Raw genomic sequence first — 17,916 nt, 5'->3', positions numbered from 1 at the left:
ACATTTTTGTTACGTTGTTGACTTCCTTTAAATCCGTTCACAGACGACCTTACCATTTCTGTTTACCGTAGTCTCCAATACCGCCAGGGTCACCTGACTAACCAAAGTTGGTAAGTTGGGTTACAGAAGAGGTGCCAACCGACTATTACAACTGACTGGCCGCTGTAACAAGAAGAGAAACGATTTGAGCCCTCCTAGAAGTTTAACTGAGCCTCAATTACGTCCTGTATACATTAACTTAACTACGGTATAACAGATATAAATTTAAGGTTACCTGGTCTGCTCGGCACACCTGTGCCCAGGTGTGTTCCTTGAGGAAAATGTCCGCCCAGGAGAAGGGACGAGTTCATGTTCTAAAGATCACGGGAGGGAGTAGGTGGGAGAGGAACAATAGCCTACAACCTTGTAGTTGTCTAGTCATAACAACAATGTAATGTTATGTTATACATTGCGCACTGTGTAACACAGCAGTTTCTCTCTACTTCCTTCTCGTTGAAACTTTTCACTAGGAAAAGTTTGATAAGTTTACCCGCCACTTGGTTCGTCCAGGATTAAACATTAACCAACGGTTAGTCATGCTTGTGATAAATACGATAATTGCTTGCAGTATTAAAGCAAACTACAAGAGAGCGTTATTACACGGTCAGCCTTCCAGAGACACTTCCTGGTGACGCAGATCTATTTTGGGCACGCCCCCAACTCCAGCCAATCACAGCAGCACAGCGTTAACATACAGGCGTAAGTTGGTTATTGGATGCTGAAGTTTGTAACTGTCATTCAACACACGCAACTTGCTTACCTCGAATTTTCAATTAAATGTTAAACTAGTATTCATGCACAATGAAAAAAAATGGATAGACGGAGGACAGTTCCTGCTAGTCTCCCATGTTTTAGACAGTGTCTTGCATATCTTTATTGTCAATCTTAACCAAACGTTGTTTTTGTCTCGGCTGTTTAAAGCCCGTTACACAGAAAAACACCCCTCTATAAAGCAAACATGGTTCGTCCCTGTGCACGCAATTTGTAAACACCTGTGGCGCCGTCAGCGGTCCTACCTTTGTTCCATGACGTCACACCTGGTGGTGACCTTGGGGTCAACCTGCCAGACTGGTGTTTTATTGGCTCGCTTACCTGGCGCGAAAAACACGTCTATTTGAAAACAGTCCTTACTGTAGTTTTAAATTTACTGGCAGGCATGAATGCTTTATTGAGTCTAGTGGTTGCTGTTTACTACTCGGTATTTAATTCTGTGGAGAGACAGACATTTAAAAAAAAAAACGACTCCGTCTTAGAGTTTTGGGTTGCAGGGCTCTTCAATACCCCAGCTGTCGTACACAGTGACAATATTATATGAAATGCTGAAACCATCTGGATTACAGGCTGAAACATTTAAACAGTCACATTTGTATCCTGAAAGCGCGTGTTATTAAGGAATAGAATGTGATTGTCCAATAATGATTTCTTGACCTAAATGCTTCAAAATTTACGATTTACATTTCCACAGTGCTGTAGTATGCTGTGTCACAAACTCTTGGCCGATTATAATGTAAAAACCATCATCAGCTTTTACACAGTGATGTTACACTCAATACATGCATGATGATAGCTTCATTGCAGGACGTTTCCCCACCTGTGCTGTAATAGAAAAAGCTCTCCGTACCTGTTCATGTTTCTTGAAATCCATGTAGTCAGAACTCAAACGGTGCATATCATTATTCGTAAATGAGCAGGACGAATAACATTCTTTATTATAATCAACTATACATATTAGATAAATAATTAATTGTGTACGTAGATAAGTTGAAGTTAATACTATGACTATAAAGCGGTGCAATTGTTTCATTGAAATATTTGTAGTCTCCATGGAACAAAATAATCCTGTCCACTACTACTAATATTTCATGTTGGACCTTGTGTTGGGGGAAGTGTCATGGCTACTCGTGAAAGGTCATATCAATAGGCCAGGTTGAACACAACTCCCTTATTCATAACCAAAACGTAAACTCTGGTCTTCGTAAAGTCTAGTTTTCGTGCCTCTGTGGCTGTTACTGTGATACTGCTGACAGAACTTCCACCTTATACCTCAGGAAGGCCACAGTTATTGCTGGCTGGTTGTTAATTGTGAGAAATGTAGAACTTCAGGTTTTCAGCAGCAGGCTGTGCAGTCTGTCTGACCGATGTGGCTATTTAGGATATTAACTGTATAATCTGAACCCCGCTACACTGCTGCATTTTCCCATTATGTAACGCTATAGCCTTTACAATTCAAAACTTTATCGATATTCCAAGTGTAAAATAAATAGACACTCGCACTTCCTTCGTGTTGTCAGTTGGAGCGGTATGATATAAACTCTGTCTATACTATCCTGATGCTGCTGCCGCTGCTGATATATAACATTAGTCTATACTATAGACAATTTTGTTCATAATATTAGAGGGTTTAACATTTGTGACGTTTGGGTGGGGACAAAACGCAAAAAAAAGTTACACTGACAGCCAGCAACCAGGCTACATGCAACAAAACCTGCCGAGTCATGATTCACAAAGAACATGGTAACATGGTCGTCATGGTAACGTCAACCTTGTGCGCCTCTATGCCTAGTATCGTGACGTAGCTGACATAACCACCGTCTGTTGGCAAGGAAGGCTCCAACTTGTTATGGATTTCGTCATACTCAGGTAGGATTATGTTTCCGTGCGAAACTTGCGATCAAAGTTTCAACGTTGCACTGTTATTCAGCTTCACTCAGTCAGTCAGTTGGAATAACATTGTTCTAACCTCCCCGCTCTTTGTGCTTGGATATCATGATGCACCAGGCTAACTGGTCAGATTTGTCCCGCACAAAGATATTTATGTGACAGGCATTTATCGTTCCTTTATTGTCTATCTTCTATTTATCCTACAGCTGTTAATGGCCTAGTCTAACATCCCCATATGTTCTGTTAGACTGCATGTAAGTCGCTGTTGAACTAATGAAACGGTAGGGAACATACAGAAAAGGCATGAACTCATTGAGCACCTATGGGAATTTAATAAGAAATTTTGAAACTGTACAAACATTTGAACGTTTAAAATTAGTCATGTTCCACATAAAACTGCAGCGCAGTAATGTTCAGTTCGTAAATGTCGAAATAAACACTTCAGCAACATTCGGTTGACATACCAGGTGATCCCTCTGCATAGCTTCCGTTTGAGAGGCAAAAATTATATGATCGCCGAAAGCAAGCAACGTATGTTACTAATGATAGATTAATACATTTTGTGACTTCTACATATTTACAACTGTCATTTGCTACATTAGTCACCATTGAGAAGCTACGATCTGGTTTGTGAGATTTGTGATATATCACATGTTACAATGCAGAGTATGTACCGTGCGGACAGCAAAGGTAGCAGGCTCTCCCGAGGGTAGCTTCTCCCGTTTCACCCTGATCAGCCAGCGTCGTATGTAACTACTGTCCCCAGTTCAATATTTGACAGGTCCTGTGATCACAGAGCATGAGATCCAGCAGCATATGGTGATGCAAAGATTATGTGATCGCTGAGAACAAGTAATGGATGTTACCAGTAGAGTATTAACACATTTGATCAGCTATATCTTCATGATTATGTGCTGCACGTTAGAGTTAAGCCATGGCATTTTTTATCTATGCTGTGACCACACCTCATCATTAGCAGCTGTGCTGACATTTTACAATACATCACGGTGCGGTGGGCATTTTCTTTTCGTTTGAAGTTCTACAAGTCTCTGGTATTTACAATGTCTTGTGGGAGGCAGTTCCATAGCTTAACGGTGGCAGGGAGAAAAGTAGTTCTTTTGTGACAGGAGGAGGTTGACTTGACAGGTTCTAGGGCTGCACTGTGTTGGGATGTTGGCAGACGTGTTTCTCGGCATGCATGTTAGTTTGTGACATCTCACATCCTACAAAAGTGAACATGCTCCATGCGGACAGCGCGAACAGCAGACCCTCCCCGCGGTCTCAGCTTCTCCTGTTTCGCCTTGCTCCTTCCCGGCTGGTGATAGGCGGGTTGTCTCTGTAACTGTTCCCAGTTCATCAAGTTCTATTTCCTCCTGTTGCAGCAGTCGTGCCGAGGTCCTCGCGGCAGGTGCTCCTTCTGACTGGCTCAACAGGGGGCGCCTGTCTTTCAATTTGTTGGAGTCGTCGGTCATGCCAGTACACTCTTCTCCCTTCTCGGCTGAATGCTCCTTGTCGTCTGTCTGTTGTCTTCTGAGTGTGTCCGCTTGTCTACTGGAGGACATGGCGGCTGCTGTGGGGTGTTCCAGACTGAGCTGTTTAATCCTGAGCTCGTCCTTCTCTACTGTCTCAGCCAAGTGCTCCCGCTCCAGTTTGAAGGGTCTCTCGGCTTGTTTACTGGTGCGCATGGCTGCTCTGGGCAAGCGACCTGAAAAAAAAGAACATTTCCTATGTAAAAAAGATGTAAGGAAAATTATGACCGGGTGAAATACTATAGCTAGTGTCCGTATATGAGTGTACATGTAATTTTAGGACTAGGTAAGCAGGAGCACAACAGAATCATTGAAAGCGCCGCAAGTCACGAGCATATTGGTCATGCACAATGATTATAAGATGACTATAGTTTCTTACCAGTGATGCCACAGGCCTGTAGGAACGTCTGGTGAGACTCTTCCCAGTACTTGGAGGCCAGCAGTTTCTCCCTGAAGGCGCGTGCTTCCGCAAACTCTGACTTGACGTTCTTGAGGACATCCTCGATTCTTTCTGCCCACTTCTCTACATCAGCGTCGGTCGCGGTGTCTCCCTTCATCTTAACGATGCAGTGGCGGAAAGTGGGCTGTCCCAGCCTGTCTGATAGGTCCTCTATCAGCTCTGCAAGGCCCGAGTGCTCTGAGATGAGGACGGGAACTCCTGCCGCGATAGCCTCCAGGCCGACCAGTCCGAACGGTTCGGCCCGGGACGGCATCACGACCAGGTGACAGGCCTCCATGTCTCGGCGGATCTCCTCTTGAGTGCCGTACGGAAGCAGTGTGGGTTTGACCCGGCCGGATCTCAGCTTCTCCTCCAGGATTTCCTTGCTCTTCTTGAAGTCGTTCTCATCGATGCCGCGGACTCTCAGCCTCAGTGTGTACTGATTGTCAAGCCGCTGTGCCGCCTTGTCTATGGATCCTGCGGCCAGGTCGTGACCTTTCAGTCTCTCCACATTCCGCACCCTGCCGATGGACAGAACCACTCTCTCTGGCTTCTTAACGTCTTCGCTTTCACCGAAGGTCACGTTTGCTTCACTGAAGACCTTTGAAGGTTCTGGTAGGAAGATGTGGTGATCCACACCACGCTGTTGGAGGAATCTGTCGTAATGGCGGTGAATGCGCGGTCCTACCGAGAAGACGACATCAGCCTTGCCAATGTCGTCCTGGATGCTGGCTTCCTTCCTCCCCACACCCAGGGCCTTCTCGTCACTCTTGTAGTGCTCTGTCTCCTCTGGCACCACGTGACCGAACATGGCGAGTTTGGCGTGTGGAAATCGCTCTTCTTTGATCTTTCTCGCTGCTCTACTTGTGACGTCAACATGGCCCACAATGCAGCAGACACCTGATGGGATGTGTGGAAAGTGAACGCTGTGGTACAAAGTCAGCCATTCTAGGGATGGCTTTGCAGTGGAGCCTGCACTAACCGGTTTGATAAGTTTGACTCCGTCTTCTTCAGCATCCCTCTCATCTTGTTGACTTGCCGCCAACACGGTAGCGTAGACCTCGGCTCCAGCGGCGGTGATCACGCGCGCGGCACTCAGGTTAATGGTGGAGATTCCACCCTTTGATGTGCAGTATTCGTCACTAACCAACAGGACTGAACCTTTCACTGGAATGTAGTTGTTTGGGGAAAAAACAACATCATTTTTCGAACTGATTTATGACGCACTTATTCTTCGATATTGCATTACTGGGGATGATACACACCAGTGAATATCATATGCTACATGTGAAGTTAATCATTTCTAGAAATTTGTCCAACATGATGAAATTTTGTGGACGGAAGAGATTACACCAAAATCCAATTCGTTCGTCTTTTTTCATCTCTTGAATGGCCAACAAAATGTGATTTCAATTGAATTTCCTTTTTAGTTATTCTACCAGCAGACCACACTCAATGACGAATACCTGGAACGTATATTCAAGCAGCTATGCCTAGTTTAGATTTATAGTTTATAGCTTGCGCTGTTCAGAGAAAACTGGAAGGACTCAATTAAGGAAAATAATTAGGGAATAAGTACCATTCCACATGACGAGTACTGAATTATCAAACCATAAAGTTTCTCACCTTTCTTCCGTGCTCCACGACCAGCAGCTCTGGAGGTCCTAGACTTCTGCTTCCTGTGCTCAGACGACTGGGTAGTTTTCTGGTGATCTCTCGGGTTCCGTCTATGTACTAGATAATATAACAGGGTCAATGTAAAGACTGGCACATTGATGTAATAAGCTATGTTTTCTGCAGATCAGTCCTTGACTTTGTGATTTGTATGTTTGGGTTACCTAGATCTGGTCTCTGCACATGGATAATACAAGGATAATTTGTCCAAAGTTTAAAATAACAACTCCCGCTTACGGAACAACTACATACACTATTGTTGCTTTTGCACTATTGAATGTAACACTAGGCAGTGAGTCATCTTTCATGTCGACAATTGCCTACCTGCCTAAGTAAATGTTGCAAGATAAATGTGGTAAGAACAATACTAAACTATAGTTGTATCTTTCTGGAATAATTATAAGTACCTGTGGATACAGCACCCTTGCCCTGTCCCTCAGAAGCTGGCTCAGACGACAGCCCGCTGTCACTCTCACTGCTGTCGGATTCTGACAGCTCAAGGTGCTTACCTTAAAAAGGAATAATGGGGATTATACCTCTTCACGGGCAAGTAAAGATAAGATAGTAAAGAAGAAAACATATTTACCTCGCTGCCATATTGTAAAAGACATACATTCTACATCTTTGCACACAAATTTTGGAATATGTATTTTCCACTGATATGGTATTTGATACATTTTATGAATGCATGTTTAGGATTAATGTGTCACTGCCTTCGCCAAAACATCGCATTGTCCTCCCAAAGGCATAACAATAGACCTTCAGTTCCTTCCTTTAATTTACCTTTGGGCCCGATACATTCTAATCAGTGTAGTGTACGCGTGTTTTGTTGTAATAAATCATAAAAGCAGAATACATTTTTATTTTGTGCAGCGAATTGGTTAGGAGGGACATAGCTGCAACCGATCCGGTGAGGCTTTTGTTCTTGAATGTGTAACCCTCCGAGTGTAAATAAAGGTGTTTGCCTACCAACCTTTAGATGTGATGAACTCACAAACTGACTTGCCGTCAGCACTCGTCAGCTGCATTTGGAACCTGAGGTTCGACTTTTTCATCTTCTTGTATTTGTTGGTATCCACTTCAACTCTGAACTTCTTGTAGATCCTGTCATCTTCCAAGACGTCGTAAAATGTAAGAAGCTGAAGAAGTTAAAAGTTGGCTATCAATTCATACTTTAAAATATGGAAAATATGCATTTACATTTAGACCGATAATGGCTTTATATTGGCTCTACACATCTAAGTTTTGTGTATTGTTCAAACTAGCCCAAATTTGCCATTCAAGTTATACATCATTACCTTAGGATTCGTCAGCAGGTTGTCACCACCCCCGTTCCACACAGACACCTCTAGATGATACTCGTGTCCCTGCATCAGCACGCACTGCTCCTGGTCCAACTTAACGTACTTATCATCGGCCTCAGTCGACTCCAAACACTGTGTGAAATGACGAACCGCGTTAATGAGAACAACATTTTTCAGTATTGAACGGTATTCTTTTCATGTCTTCATTTGTTTTTTAATTGTTGTATATGTGCTGAAAAGTAAATCAATCAATCAAAATCATGTGGAGGCCATGATTGGATTGCATAAAATAGTATATTTGTCGGCTACCGTGAAAGTTTTAAGACTCCAAAATACTGGAAGACGTAAAACGTTAGCAGGATGTCAATCACCATGGCAGGAAGGAAGGCACACTATTGCCTCTTACCTGGAGAGCAGTGGCTGCGTTAGAAGCGATGTAGACGTGGATTTGAAACTCTGACGTCACGCAGTCCGGTACAAACACCACACAACGCCCGTTCCTGCCGAACAGCTTCCCGTAGGCTTTCTCCACCACAGGGCCGAACAGACTGCCCTTTTGGAACCTGGTCACGATGTGGGCTGAGGTCACCTCAGAGACAGGAAGGAGGTTCGCTTCCTTCCGGGCAACATGGACGACTCTCATGCGTTCTATGTCAGGTTCTAGTAAGTACAAGAATAAACAGATAACTGCAATAACTTTACATTCTCCTTCCAAATATAGTAGACAGTATTTTGCAACAGATAAGCTGCGCCAACATAACCACTGACGCCTTTACCTGAACTCTCATGCGCACTTTGTCAGGGTCTGGCAAATAAAAGAAATTCACAGATAATTGCAATAATCTTTAATTTATATATTTGTTCAGCTGTTAACAAACAGACAGGGCTGCCCAACTAGCCGTAGGCTATTGTCAAGGGCTAAGCCTGTACATGTTCGCACATGTTCGCACACGACGGGTTATACCGCCCCTTACGGGGTGACACACCCGTCCGGGTGAATGATGTAGATCACCATGTGGCTAATACGAGACCAATAACTTTACATGGTATCGATCCCTCTTATTTTCCCACAGATCAGCTGCGCCAACGTACCCACTGGCGAAGGCTTTGTCAGCCGGCCTTCACCTGATCAATTCCGCTTTTCGCGCAGTTCAACAACAATCGCTTTTGAGTTGAACAGAAAAAATGGTATATGAAACACACCATTGTCTTTCGTCAGGTGCAGCACGTGCGGCAGTAGGATGTCCACCGGCCCCTCCACGTCCTCACACTGGATGGAGAAGAGCGGACCCACCGGCATCCATTCCCCCACCTGCTGCCAGTTGTCGGACCAGTTCGCACTCCTGTAGGTCACGTGCAGCGGGTAGGGCGTCACCACGCCCAGGTCGGTCCGTCTGCACAGGTACTTTCCTTCACCTGGCAGGCGGAGGGACCTGAGGAGATAAACAGGTATTGTAGCCAGGTGTTCAAACATACAGGTGTGACACAGCGGGTAGGGCGTCACCACGCCCAGGTCGGTCCGTCTGCACAGGTACTTCCCTTCACCTGGCAGGCGGAGGGACCTGAGGAGATAAACACAGGTATTGTAGCCAGGTGTTCAAACATACAGGTGTGAAACAGCGGGTAGGGCGTCACCACGCCCAGGTCGGTCCGTCTGCACAGGTACTTCCCTTCACCTGGCAGGCGGAGGGACCTGAGGAGATAAACACAGGTATTGTAGCCAGGTGTTCAAACATACAGGTGTGAAACAGCGGGTAGGGCGTCACCACGCCCAGGTCGGTCCGTCTGCACAGGTACTTCCCTTCACCTGGCAGGCGGAGGGACCTGAGGAGGTAAACACAGGTATTGTAGCCAGGTGTTCAAACATAAAGGTTTGACACAGCGGTTAGGGCGTCACCACGCCCAGGTCGGTCCGTCTGCACAGGTACTTCCCTTCACCTGGCAGGCGGAGGGACCTGAGGAGATAAACACAGGTATTGTAGCCAGGTGTTCAAACATACAGGTGTGAAACAGCGGGTAGGGCGTCACCACGCCCAGGTCGGTCCGTCTGCACAGGTACTTCCCTTCACCTGGCAGGCGGAGGGACCTGAGGAGGTAAACACAGGTATTGTAGCCAGGTGTTCAAACATAAAGGTTTGACACAGCGGTTAGGGCGTCACCACGCCCAGGTCGGTCCGTCTGCACAGGTACTTCCCTTCACCTGGCAGGCGGAGGGACCTGAGGAGATAAACACAGGTATTGTAGCCAGGTGTTCAAACATACAGGTGTGAAACAGCGGGTAGGGCGTCACCACGCCCAGGTCGGTCCGTCTGCACAGGTACTTCCCTTCACCTGGCAGGCGGAGGGACCTGAGGAGGTAAACACAGGTATTGTAGCCAGGTGTTCAAACATAAAGGTTTGACACAGCGGTTAGGGCGTCACCACGCCCAGGTCGGTCCGTCTGCACAGGTACTTCCCTTCACCTGGCAAGCGGAGGGACCTGAGGAGATAAACACAGGTGTTGTAGCCAGGTGTTCAAACATGCAGGTGTGAAACAGCGGATAGGACAAAGCTTGGCATCTTAAATGTACTCAATATGTGGTTGGAATGCATATATGATGGAAGAGAGCCTCTACTACGGCAAAAGAGTATGCTCTCAAAATCATGTTCTAAGTCGACCTTTGAATTTTATACTCTGTCCTTACGAAATAGAAATAAACTTTGTCTCCAAACCTCACATGTTCGCATATGTAAGTGAATAAACAATAATGTGCGAGACCATTTAAAAGATGAACAAAGTATTCTACATATTTCGATCGGCGGATTTTCTGATGTAATGAGTATTAGGTCACTAAAAGAGCCCGGATCAGATGTGGTGTCTGTTCTTTTCATTTCGTCTCCTCGCCCTTGCGATTACCTGATGCAATAAAAGTAACGTATTCAAACATGCACACTTATGTAGTTTATGGCAGAATATTGTTGCTGGAACCTGTAGAGTCAGGTGGGGTTAAAACGGCTACTCACCACCCCCCGTCTCCGGTCATCTCAGGGCTGACCTCTTGTAACGGCAATGCATCACGGTACTCCTGGATACACGGAATATAGTCGATACTGACGTCGACGTTTTCACATCATGGGTGAACTATACAGATGTATCTAGACTAACAGTACAAAGAAAAAAATTAACTAAAGAGGACAATATAAATTTTATACATAAACTATAACCTATCCGTCGGCAATCCTCTCTTTGTGAAATTGGAAAAAAAAATAATGAAATGTTGTACTATCATCTGTTCACTCATGCAAATATAGTGCCTTATAATTTACCCAGGAAGTTTTCCATGCCATAATGCCCTGAAGCATCTAATGGTTGTATATGATTATCAATGTGTCAATGAACATAGGATTAAACTTCATTAACGCACCTTATACACCCTCTGTACAGCTGCAGCCAGGTCCGGTTTGCCCATGTTCTGCAGTGTTTCCTCCAGCTGCGGCAGGTAGTGGAGCGGTCCATGGGGGGTCTTGGTGCGCCACGCCTTCAGCATCTGGAACGCCTTCTGGGTGTTATTATGACCTCTAATGTTGTCCAGCACGCCCCTGTTCAGCCCCAGCTCCTGTCCCAGCCGGATCCACAGCTGGTACTCCTCACCAACAGCTCTGCTGAGCTGGTACAGCCGGTTGTCTAGATAGAAAGGATGTCAAGATTGTAAGAATGAACAAATCAACATATCCACGAGGTGAGCAAGGTTTTTTTTCAAAGTGGATAGAAAGGGACCCAGGAGCATCAGTGTTGAAAATACGTCTAAGGAACTATCAGATCAAGTGAATTACCGTATGTCTTCATTTATTGTTAAAAATATAACATCTAGTGTATAAAGCTACTTATATTGCATGCAACTACATATAGAACTACACAAAGTTCCTTTAATACTTGAATGAAGATGATTACCGATGAAATATTTGCCAATGACGTCCTCCGGCGTTCTGACGTCAGGAAGCTCGAGTGGCCGTTCCCAGTTTCCTTCAGATATCCTCAACAAGTCACCCGGCACATGACGCCTCACAGCCAGAGGAGGCTCTTGGCTGTACTCTATAGTAATACAGATCTCCTCTCCGCCTGATGGAACAACCTCTGGCCAGCAGCGCGCCACCTCGTCAGGCTGGGCGGCAGGAAGCTCTGATGGAAAGATCACCGACCCTGAGTAACACAGGCCGAAGTGCTTCATCAGGGGAAGGAGACTGTTAAAGGTGGCAATGCTGTCTCCAAGCAAGGTCTTCATGAAACTGTCGCTTGCCCTGCCCGTCTTCAAGAAAGACGCCCTGTCTTCATCAAACTGCGCTCTGGTATGTTCAGAGAGAGACTCGGCTATGCTGTCCAGATATGCCGGTAGGTCATGCCTGAAGATCTGCTTGAAGAGTGTGAGGATGATGGTTGGGTCCGGGAAGACCAGATCTTTCATCCCCTTGATGTGGTTGTAGAACAGGATCTGTCCAGCCACGTGCAGATAGCTGAGCGCGTTCAGGACGTCTGATTCCTTCATCCCTGCAGCTGCTCCGATGTCCTGACAATCCCTGACATGAAGGTACAGCCGTCCTGAAGTCTTGATGTTTTCTGACAGTTCCGTCCAGGAAGTCGGCAGCTCTTGGCGGGCAGCAGGGAACAATCGCTCGTCCTTCACCATTTCTGCCATCTTGTCGCACAGAGCTTCGATACCTTGGAACGTCTTGCTGCTGACCGGGATAACCTGTACATTTAACAGACCTTTGGGTCGTCCGTCAAGTAAATTCTCCAGAGACTCTTTCTTGGCCAAGATGTCGTCTCTTGTGAGACCGTAGAAAGGTCCGGTCATGTCTAATTTGCCGTCCGCTGCATCCACCGCCTTCTGACAGAGTTGGATCTCTTCGTTCAGCTTGGTTTGTATTTTACTCTCAGCGGCCTGGATGTCTCTCTGGATGGAGGAACAAGCTGCTGCTATCATCTCCTCGGCCTTGTCTGGCGGGAACAGGTCGACTTTGGTTCCTACAACAAGGATAGCCGGGTTGAACACGTGGGAAGTCACAGATGTTAGCCACGTTCCCACTCGTTCCTGGAACTCTTCTGACTTGTATCCTGGCAGGTCTACATTGAGGATGTGCAGGGCCTGACGTGTCAGGAAGAACCGGTGCGTGTAGTGGTAGATCTGGTGACCTCCGAAGTCGTACATCTCGTACTTGACGTCATTCTTGGTGTCATGGTAAGTGATGACGTCAACACCGATGGTTCTGTTAGTTTCAATCTCCACGTGACCTTGACCCTTCATCATACAGTTGAGCAGACTGGTCTTCCCTGCCTCCGTCTGTCCCAGAATCACACACTTGACTTCGGAAGGTGTTGTCACGTTGTCGGCATGTCCGCCGGGATGACGTGGTTGTTTCTTAATGGTTGCTACTGTACGGCGGAAAAGGTTACTACATTAATTATGATTACTTAAGTGTAGACAGCACAATATTGGCTGGACAGTGTACAATAATTTTTTTTAAGATGAATTGCTGATCCGTCCTGTAAGAAAGCAGAAAAGAAGTAATGAGAATTCGATGTGTAACAGGTGACACAGAAATGTACGAGGTGATAACGATATTAGTGGCAAGCTTCTAAATTAAGTATCACAGGGGAAGAAAGGGTATGCCACCCCGTAAAGGTGAGTAAAACTCGGTGCTGTAATACACTGTCTCTACTATTACGTAAATGATCCCGTTAAGGTGTCCTTGTAAAACAGACAGTGCGCATGCGTACCGGGATGACGTAGATGTTTCTGCATAGTTACTGGAGTAGAAACACATAAAGTATGATAAATACAGGTGTAGCACACAGCTCCCTCCTTTATGAAAGGTCCGAGGCGACACAGTATGTACGATCTCCGGTCGTTGATGTATGTATGTATCTTCATGAAAGATATCTGACCGAAATTTGAGGCATCAAAGATGCGCCAGAATGAAATTACTGTTAGCAGCCAATCCCGGAATTGAATATCATCGGATATCCTCGACTTTAACAAATCCCATTAACGTCATACATTATCCTTCTGATGACTTGCGAATTGGATACATAGACATGATCCTTATCTCTAATCCGAGATATGAAAATAATTGTGACATCGAGTAAACCTAGGAAATCTCCAATTGTAACTTTGTATTAGAGAAAGAGATTTAGAGGTATTGATGTTTGAATGTATAAGGAATCAAGTAAAATTCACATTTTTTACCCGAGGTACGAATTCTTTAGACCACTGGAAGTACTAAATTCGATGTTGTAAACGTTTAATAGAGGTATCGATATTTAGAGAATGAAATTAAGTTATAGCCTACATTGACTTTCCTGCGCGAAATTTCCCCTCTGTGCGGCTTGCTGACCAGGTTGTGCCGCCTGCTGTTCCCCGATGCCGTTCCGCCGCTCCCAGAACCGCTCCCATTCCTCCATCTCCTCCGCCAGGAAGTCCTGTCCTTCCTCCCGCAGGACCCGCACTAACCAGTCGTACGGCTCCTGCCGACTCCTGACCCGCAGCATGTCTACCAACCGCTCCCCCCTGCTTACTGGTGTCGGCCCCGCCTGGGGGAGGGAACATCGGCAGGGGTGGTGTGAGCTCACAGTAACGACTGTCGGTTAGGGTAGATACTTATGTACTACTGTTATTGTATACTTCCTCTGTGATTGTCAGGTTTTTAACAGATATTATCATACATTATATATACAGCCTGCCGCCTCCTGTCCATCACCATGTCTACCAACCGGGCCCCCCTTCCTAACGGTGTCGGCTCCGCCTGGGGGAGGGAACATCGGCAGGGGTGGTGTGACCTCAAAGTAAGAACTATTGTATAACTTTCTCCTTATCTCTGCTTGTTAGGTTTCAATCAGTGAATAAAGAGCAAGAACGTTAACAAGGTAGGCGTATACATATATGCTAATGTACAGGTACACAACTATACTAGTAATCCTCAAATATATAGTCAATTGAACATTGCTAATCAACACGCACAGGGTGCAATCTTAAACAACAAGATCACACCTACATGTACTGCGTATAATGTACCACGTATTCTGTAGCACGTATTTCAGTATGTGCTGCGTATGTTGGTAGCCTATAAAATGGTAAATATCTGTCTATTCCAATCTGATGTATCAATTAAAAGTGCCATCATAGAAGTAATTTGCTCTTGATTGTGTTTTGGTATCTACAATAAGCGACACCTGGCAGCTTTGATTAAAAGTACAGTCATTATTTTTGCAACTTTTGACGTCGTTTCTTATTGCGCAAAGTTGAAACACTTTCACTTTCACAGCAACAGTTGAAGGGGTGTGATTCCTGACCCTGTCTAACAGCATGTCTAACAACCGCTCCCCCCTGCTTACTGGTGTCGGCTCCGCCTGGGGGAGGGAACATCGGCAGGGGTGGTGTCACCTCACAACAACTGTTGTATAACTTTATCCTTTATCTGTGGTTTCAATCAGTAAACAAAGAGTAAGAACTAGGTATACATATATGATAACATACAGGTACACAACTATACTAGTCATCCTCAAGTATACAGTCAATTGACCATTGCTATTCAACACGCGCAGGGCGCAGTTTTATACAACAAGATCACACCTACATGTACCGCTCATTCTGTTGCACTTATTCTGTAGCACGTAGAATATGGTAAATATCTGTCTATTACAATCCTTTTACATGTGCCGGCATAGAAGAAATTTGCTCTAACTTTTGTTGGAGCGCAGTTTTGGTATCTACAATAAGCGACACCTGGCACGTGTGATGCAGCTTTTGACGTCGTTTCTTATTGCAAAAATTCGTAACACTTTAACCTTCACAGTAACACTTGAAGGAGTGTTATTAATGACCCAGTATTTGTCAATCATCATTCATGGTGTTTGCTGACGGTATATATAGTTTTTAAACCATATACTTTATAGACTTTATGCAAATGGCTTTTAGGTCTACCGACGAACAACAGCTCTGGACCTGTAATCTAGCTCAGAACGTATGATGAAACTTCATATTGACTTTTGTTTTTAGTTCACGCCGTTTTGTTTTAGAACTTATCGCAATTTTATTGTAAAAACATATCGCAAAGTCTATAGCGCTATTGGGCGGCTCCGAAAGAAACGCATTTAGAGCTTTATATCGTCAGAAGTGTGTGCTGCCGCGGCCCATGTAGTGAAAATGTTGTTAAGTACAGATTAGGACGGGCATATTGAAGCCTATAAAACAGTATGAATGTGAAGTACATGTGGCAGTGATGTTGTTATACCGACTCTGATAATTGCCACTTCCACCGTGTACCTTACCTGGATATCCCTGACCTCAGCCGGACTCAGCTGGTTCTCCTGTTCCAGCCGCGTGACAACAGCTGGGAGGTTCATGTTGTCCGCCAGGAACGCACGAGTGTCGAGCAAGGCCTGCCAGCACGGCCTCCTTAGTTCACCTGTGGAGATGGACAGACAAACGGCACATGTCAGTCTAATCTGGTTCAGACTTTGTAGGGACACCATATTAGTTAATGAAGTGTCTAGATAACTCACTACGGCAAAGACATGCATTCACGAAAAAACTAAATTTCTGTAAACGAAACAACAGTAGCATCTATTCTACAGGAACACTATCATTCTGATGTTAGCCTTCAATCAGTGCAAAGGGGTTATCGCTGCAGATTACATTTCGGTCAAGATGCCGTCCACATATCCAAGCAAAGAAGATCCTATCCCACAGGTTATTCCACGCATAGTGATATAAGATGAAAATGATTAAGTTATACGACATACTTGACGTGATTGTACGGTTGTTTCTACAGTCCGCTGATTACATCATGTAACAGCCATGATATGTCCACCCTCACCTGTTTGTCTGCAGAGCGCGTCACGCACATCCCAGGCGATGCCTTCCATCCACCTGACACCACTGCCGGGCATCGTCTCCTCAACCCTGTCCCGCTGGACCCGCCTGGCCGGCGCCTCCAGGGTTTGGTACTGCCGGCTGACTAACGTGCCGAACTCACGGAAGTCATCCTTGTTCTGGTCCAGCCAAATGACGTATCGAGGCTTGTTGTTCCTCACGGCAGTTTCCAGTCCGACCGTGAGCGAGGACTGGTCAGCAAGCAGGTGTCTGCTGATCACGGGCACGACAAGTTTCACGCTGCCGAGGGTCAGTGTGGACGTGAGCTGTGCGCGGCTGACGTCACCGGGAGTGCCTGTGACCTGCTGACAGGAGATGTCTGTCTGGGGTAGGCTGTAACCCGCGTACAGATCCATCAGCTTCTCCACCAGCCTCCTGACGAACTCCCCATCCTCTGCTGCGTGCAGGAGGACAACACGCGGACCTGGTAGGAAACAACAGGTTCAAAATGTAAACATGTTTGTTTGTTTGTTTGTTTTTGTGTTTCAGAATTTTTAATCCTTTAGGTCATTCCATATGCAACAGTGATGAATCAAGAAACTAGAATAAAGGTGAGGTTTGGATTGAAAGTATTGTACAACACAGCGGCTAATCAGAGTCAAAATGAGTGCGATTACTGAACTAAGATAGACTGGACCTTGAGGATGGAGTAACATATCTTATGAAGTCACATCAGCCTATCTGCACATAAGAGACTTTTTTGTGAATAAAAAAAAAACAGTGAATTTAATGTGAATATGAAGACTGTAACTCACCTATTTCCATGGTGATAAACAAATGACGTCAGATAAGTTGTGACGTCCGATCAGGAAGGTCAGAGTCCCTGTATGTTGGACTAGACAGAAGACATCCCAGACTGGTGTGTTATACTGGGGAGGCAATCGGTACGTTATGTAGGTGATATCTACCGTTAGAATGGAGTCATGATGTAGTACACGTCAGGCGTGCTAAGAAAAGCGTACACAATTAGTGGAAATCCTGGAGACACCTGTCAGAGGATGAACTGAACTGAAGAAACTCAGCACATATCATGCCGTCGAGTAGTCACCACGCAGTAGTCAACAAAATGTGTAACCTACTAGTAAGTGTTACCAAGGTCCAAACGGAACAGTACTTTGGACCTGTGGACCTTGGAACGGGCGGGTCCTACAGGAGTGTCCGCCATCTTGTGACTTACACAAACGTACCGCCATACTCAGTGCCCCAAACGGCGATACTCAAATTTTGTTGTACCCCTACAAATCTCCTCCTGAACAGCGTTAATACAGTTGTAAAAACTACGTAACGTGGCTTTGGTGGAATACAACCTTATTAACATCGACGAACTCCGTCCTTAAAATATTTTTTACTTTTTATCGTTA

At 45.4% G+C, this 17,916-nt stretch overlaps 2 protein-coding genes across 2 annotated transcripts; both read right to left on the bottom strand.

Annotated features, from left to right (window-relative positions):
* Window positions 1–3,009: 3,009 nt before the first annotated feature.
* On the bottom strand, window positions 3,010–14,316 carry LOC118411382. Its single transcript, XM_035813639.1, has 12 exons — window positions 13,974–14,316; window positions 11,578–13,056; window positions 11,051–11,310; window positions 10,650–10,711; window positions 8,850–9,079; window positions 8,053–8,306; window positions 7,641–7,778; window positions 7,316–7,481; window positions 6,750–6,851; window positions 6,295–6,402; window positions 4,609–5,835; window positions 3,010–4,405 (listed from the first exon to the last, which is right to left on the bottom strand). Exons 1-12 carry the CDS (start codon window positions 14,170–14,172, stop codon window positions 3,924–3,926), a joined length of 4,707 nt encoding a protein of 1,568 aa, XP_035669532.1. The 5' UTR covers window positions 14,173–14,316; the 3' UTR covers window positions 3,010–3,923.
* A 1,433-nt stretch (window positions 14,317–15,749) lies between these two features.
* Window positions 15,750–17,809, bottom strand: LOC118411428. Its single transcript, XM_035813709.1, has 3 exons — window positions 17,311–17,809; window positions 16,500–16,979; window positions 15,750–16,088 (listed from the first exon to the last, which is right to left on the bottom strand). Exons 1-3 carry the CDS (start codon window positions 17,318–17,320, stop codon window positions 15,865–15,867), a joined length of 714 nt encoding a protein of 237 aa, XP_035669602.1. The 5' UTR covers window positions 17,321–17,809; the 3' UTR covers window positions 15,750–15,864.
* Window positions 17,810–17,916: the final 107 nt, after the last annotated feature.

Source organism: Branchiostoma floridae, chromosome 3 (assembly GCF_000003815.2).
Source record: "Branchiostoma floridae strain S238N-H82 chromosome 3, Bfl_VNyyK, whole genome shotgun sequence".
NCBI lineage: Eukaryota > Metazoa > Chordata > Leptocardii > Amphioxiformes > Branchiostomatidae > Branchiostoma > Branchiostoma floridae.
Note: the sequence above shows the minus strand (reverse complement) of the source record. Positions and strands in the feature narration are given on the sequence as shown.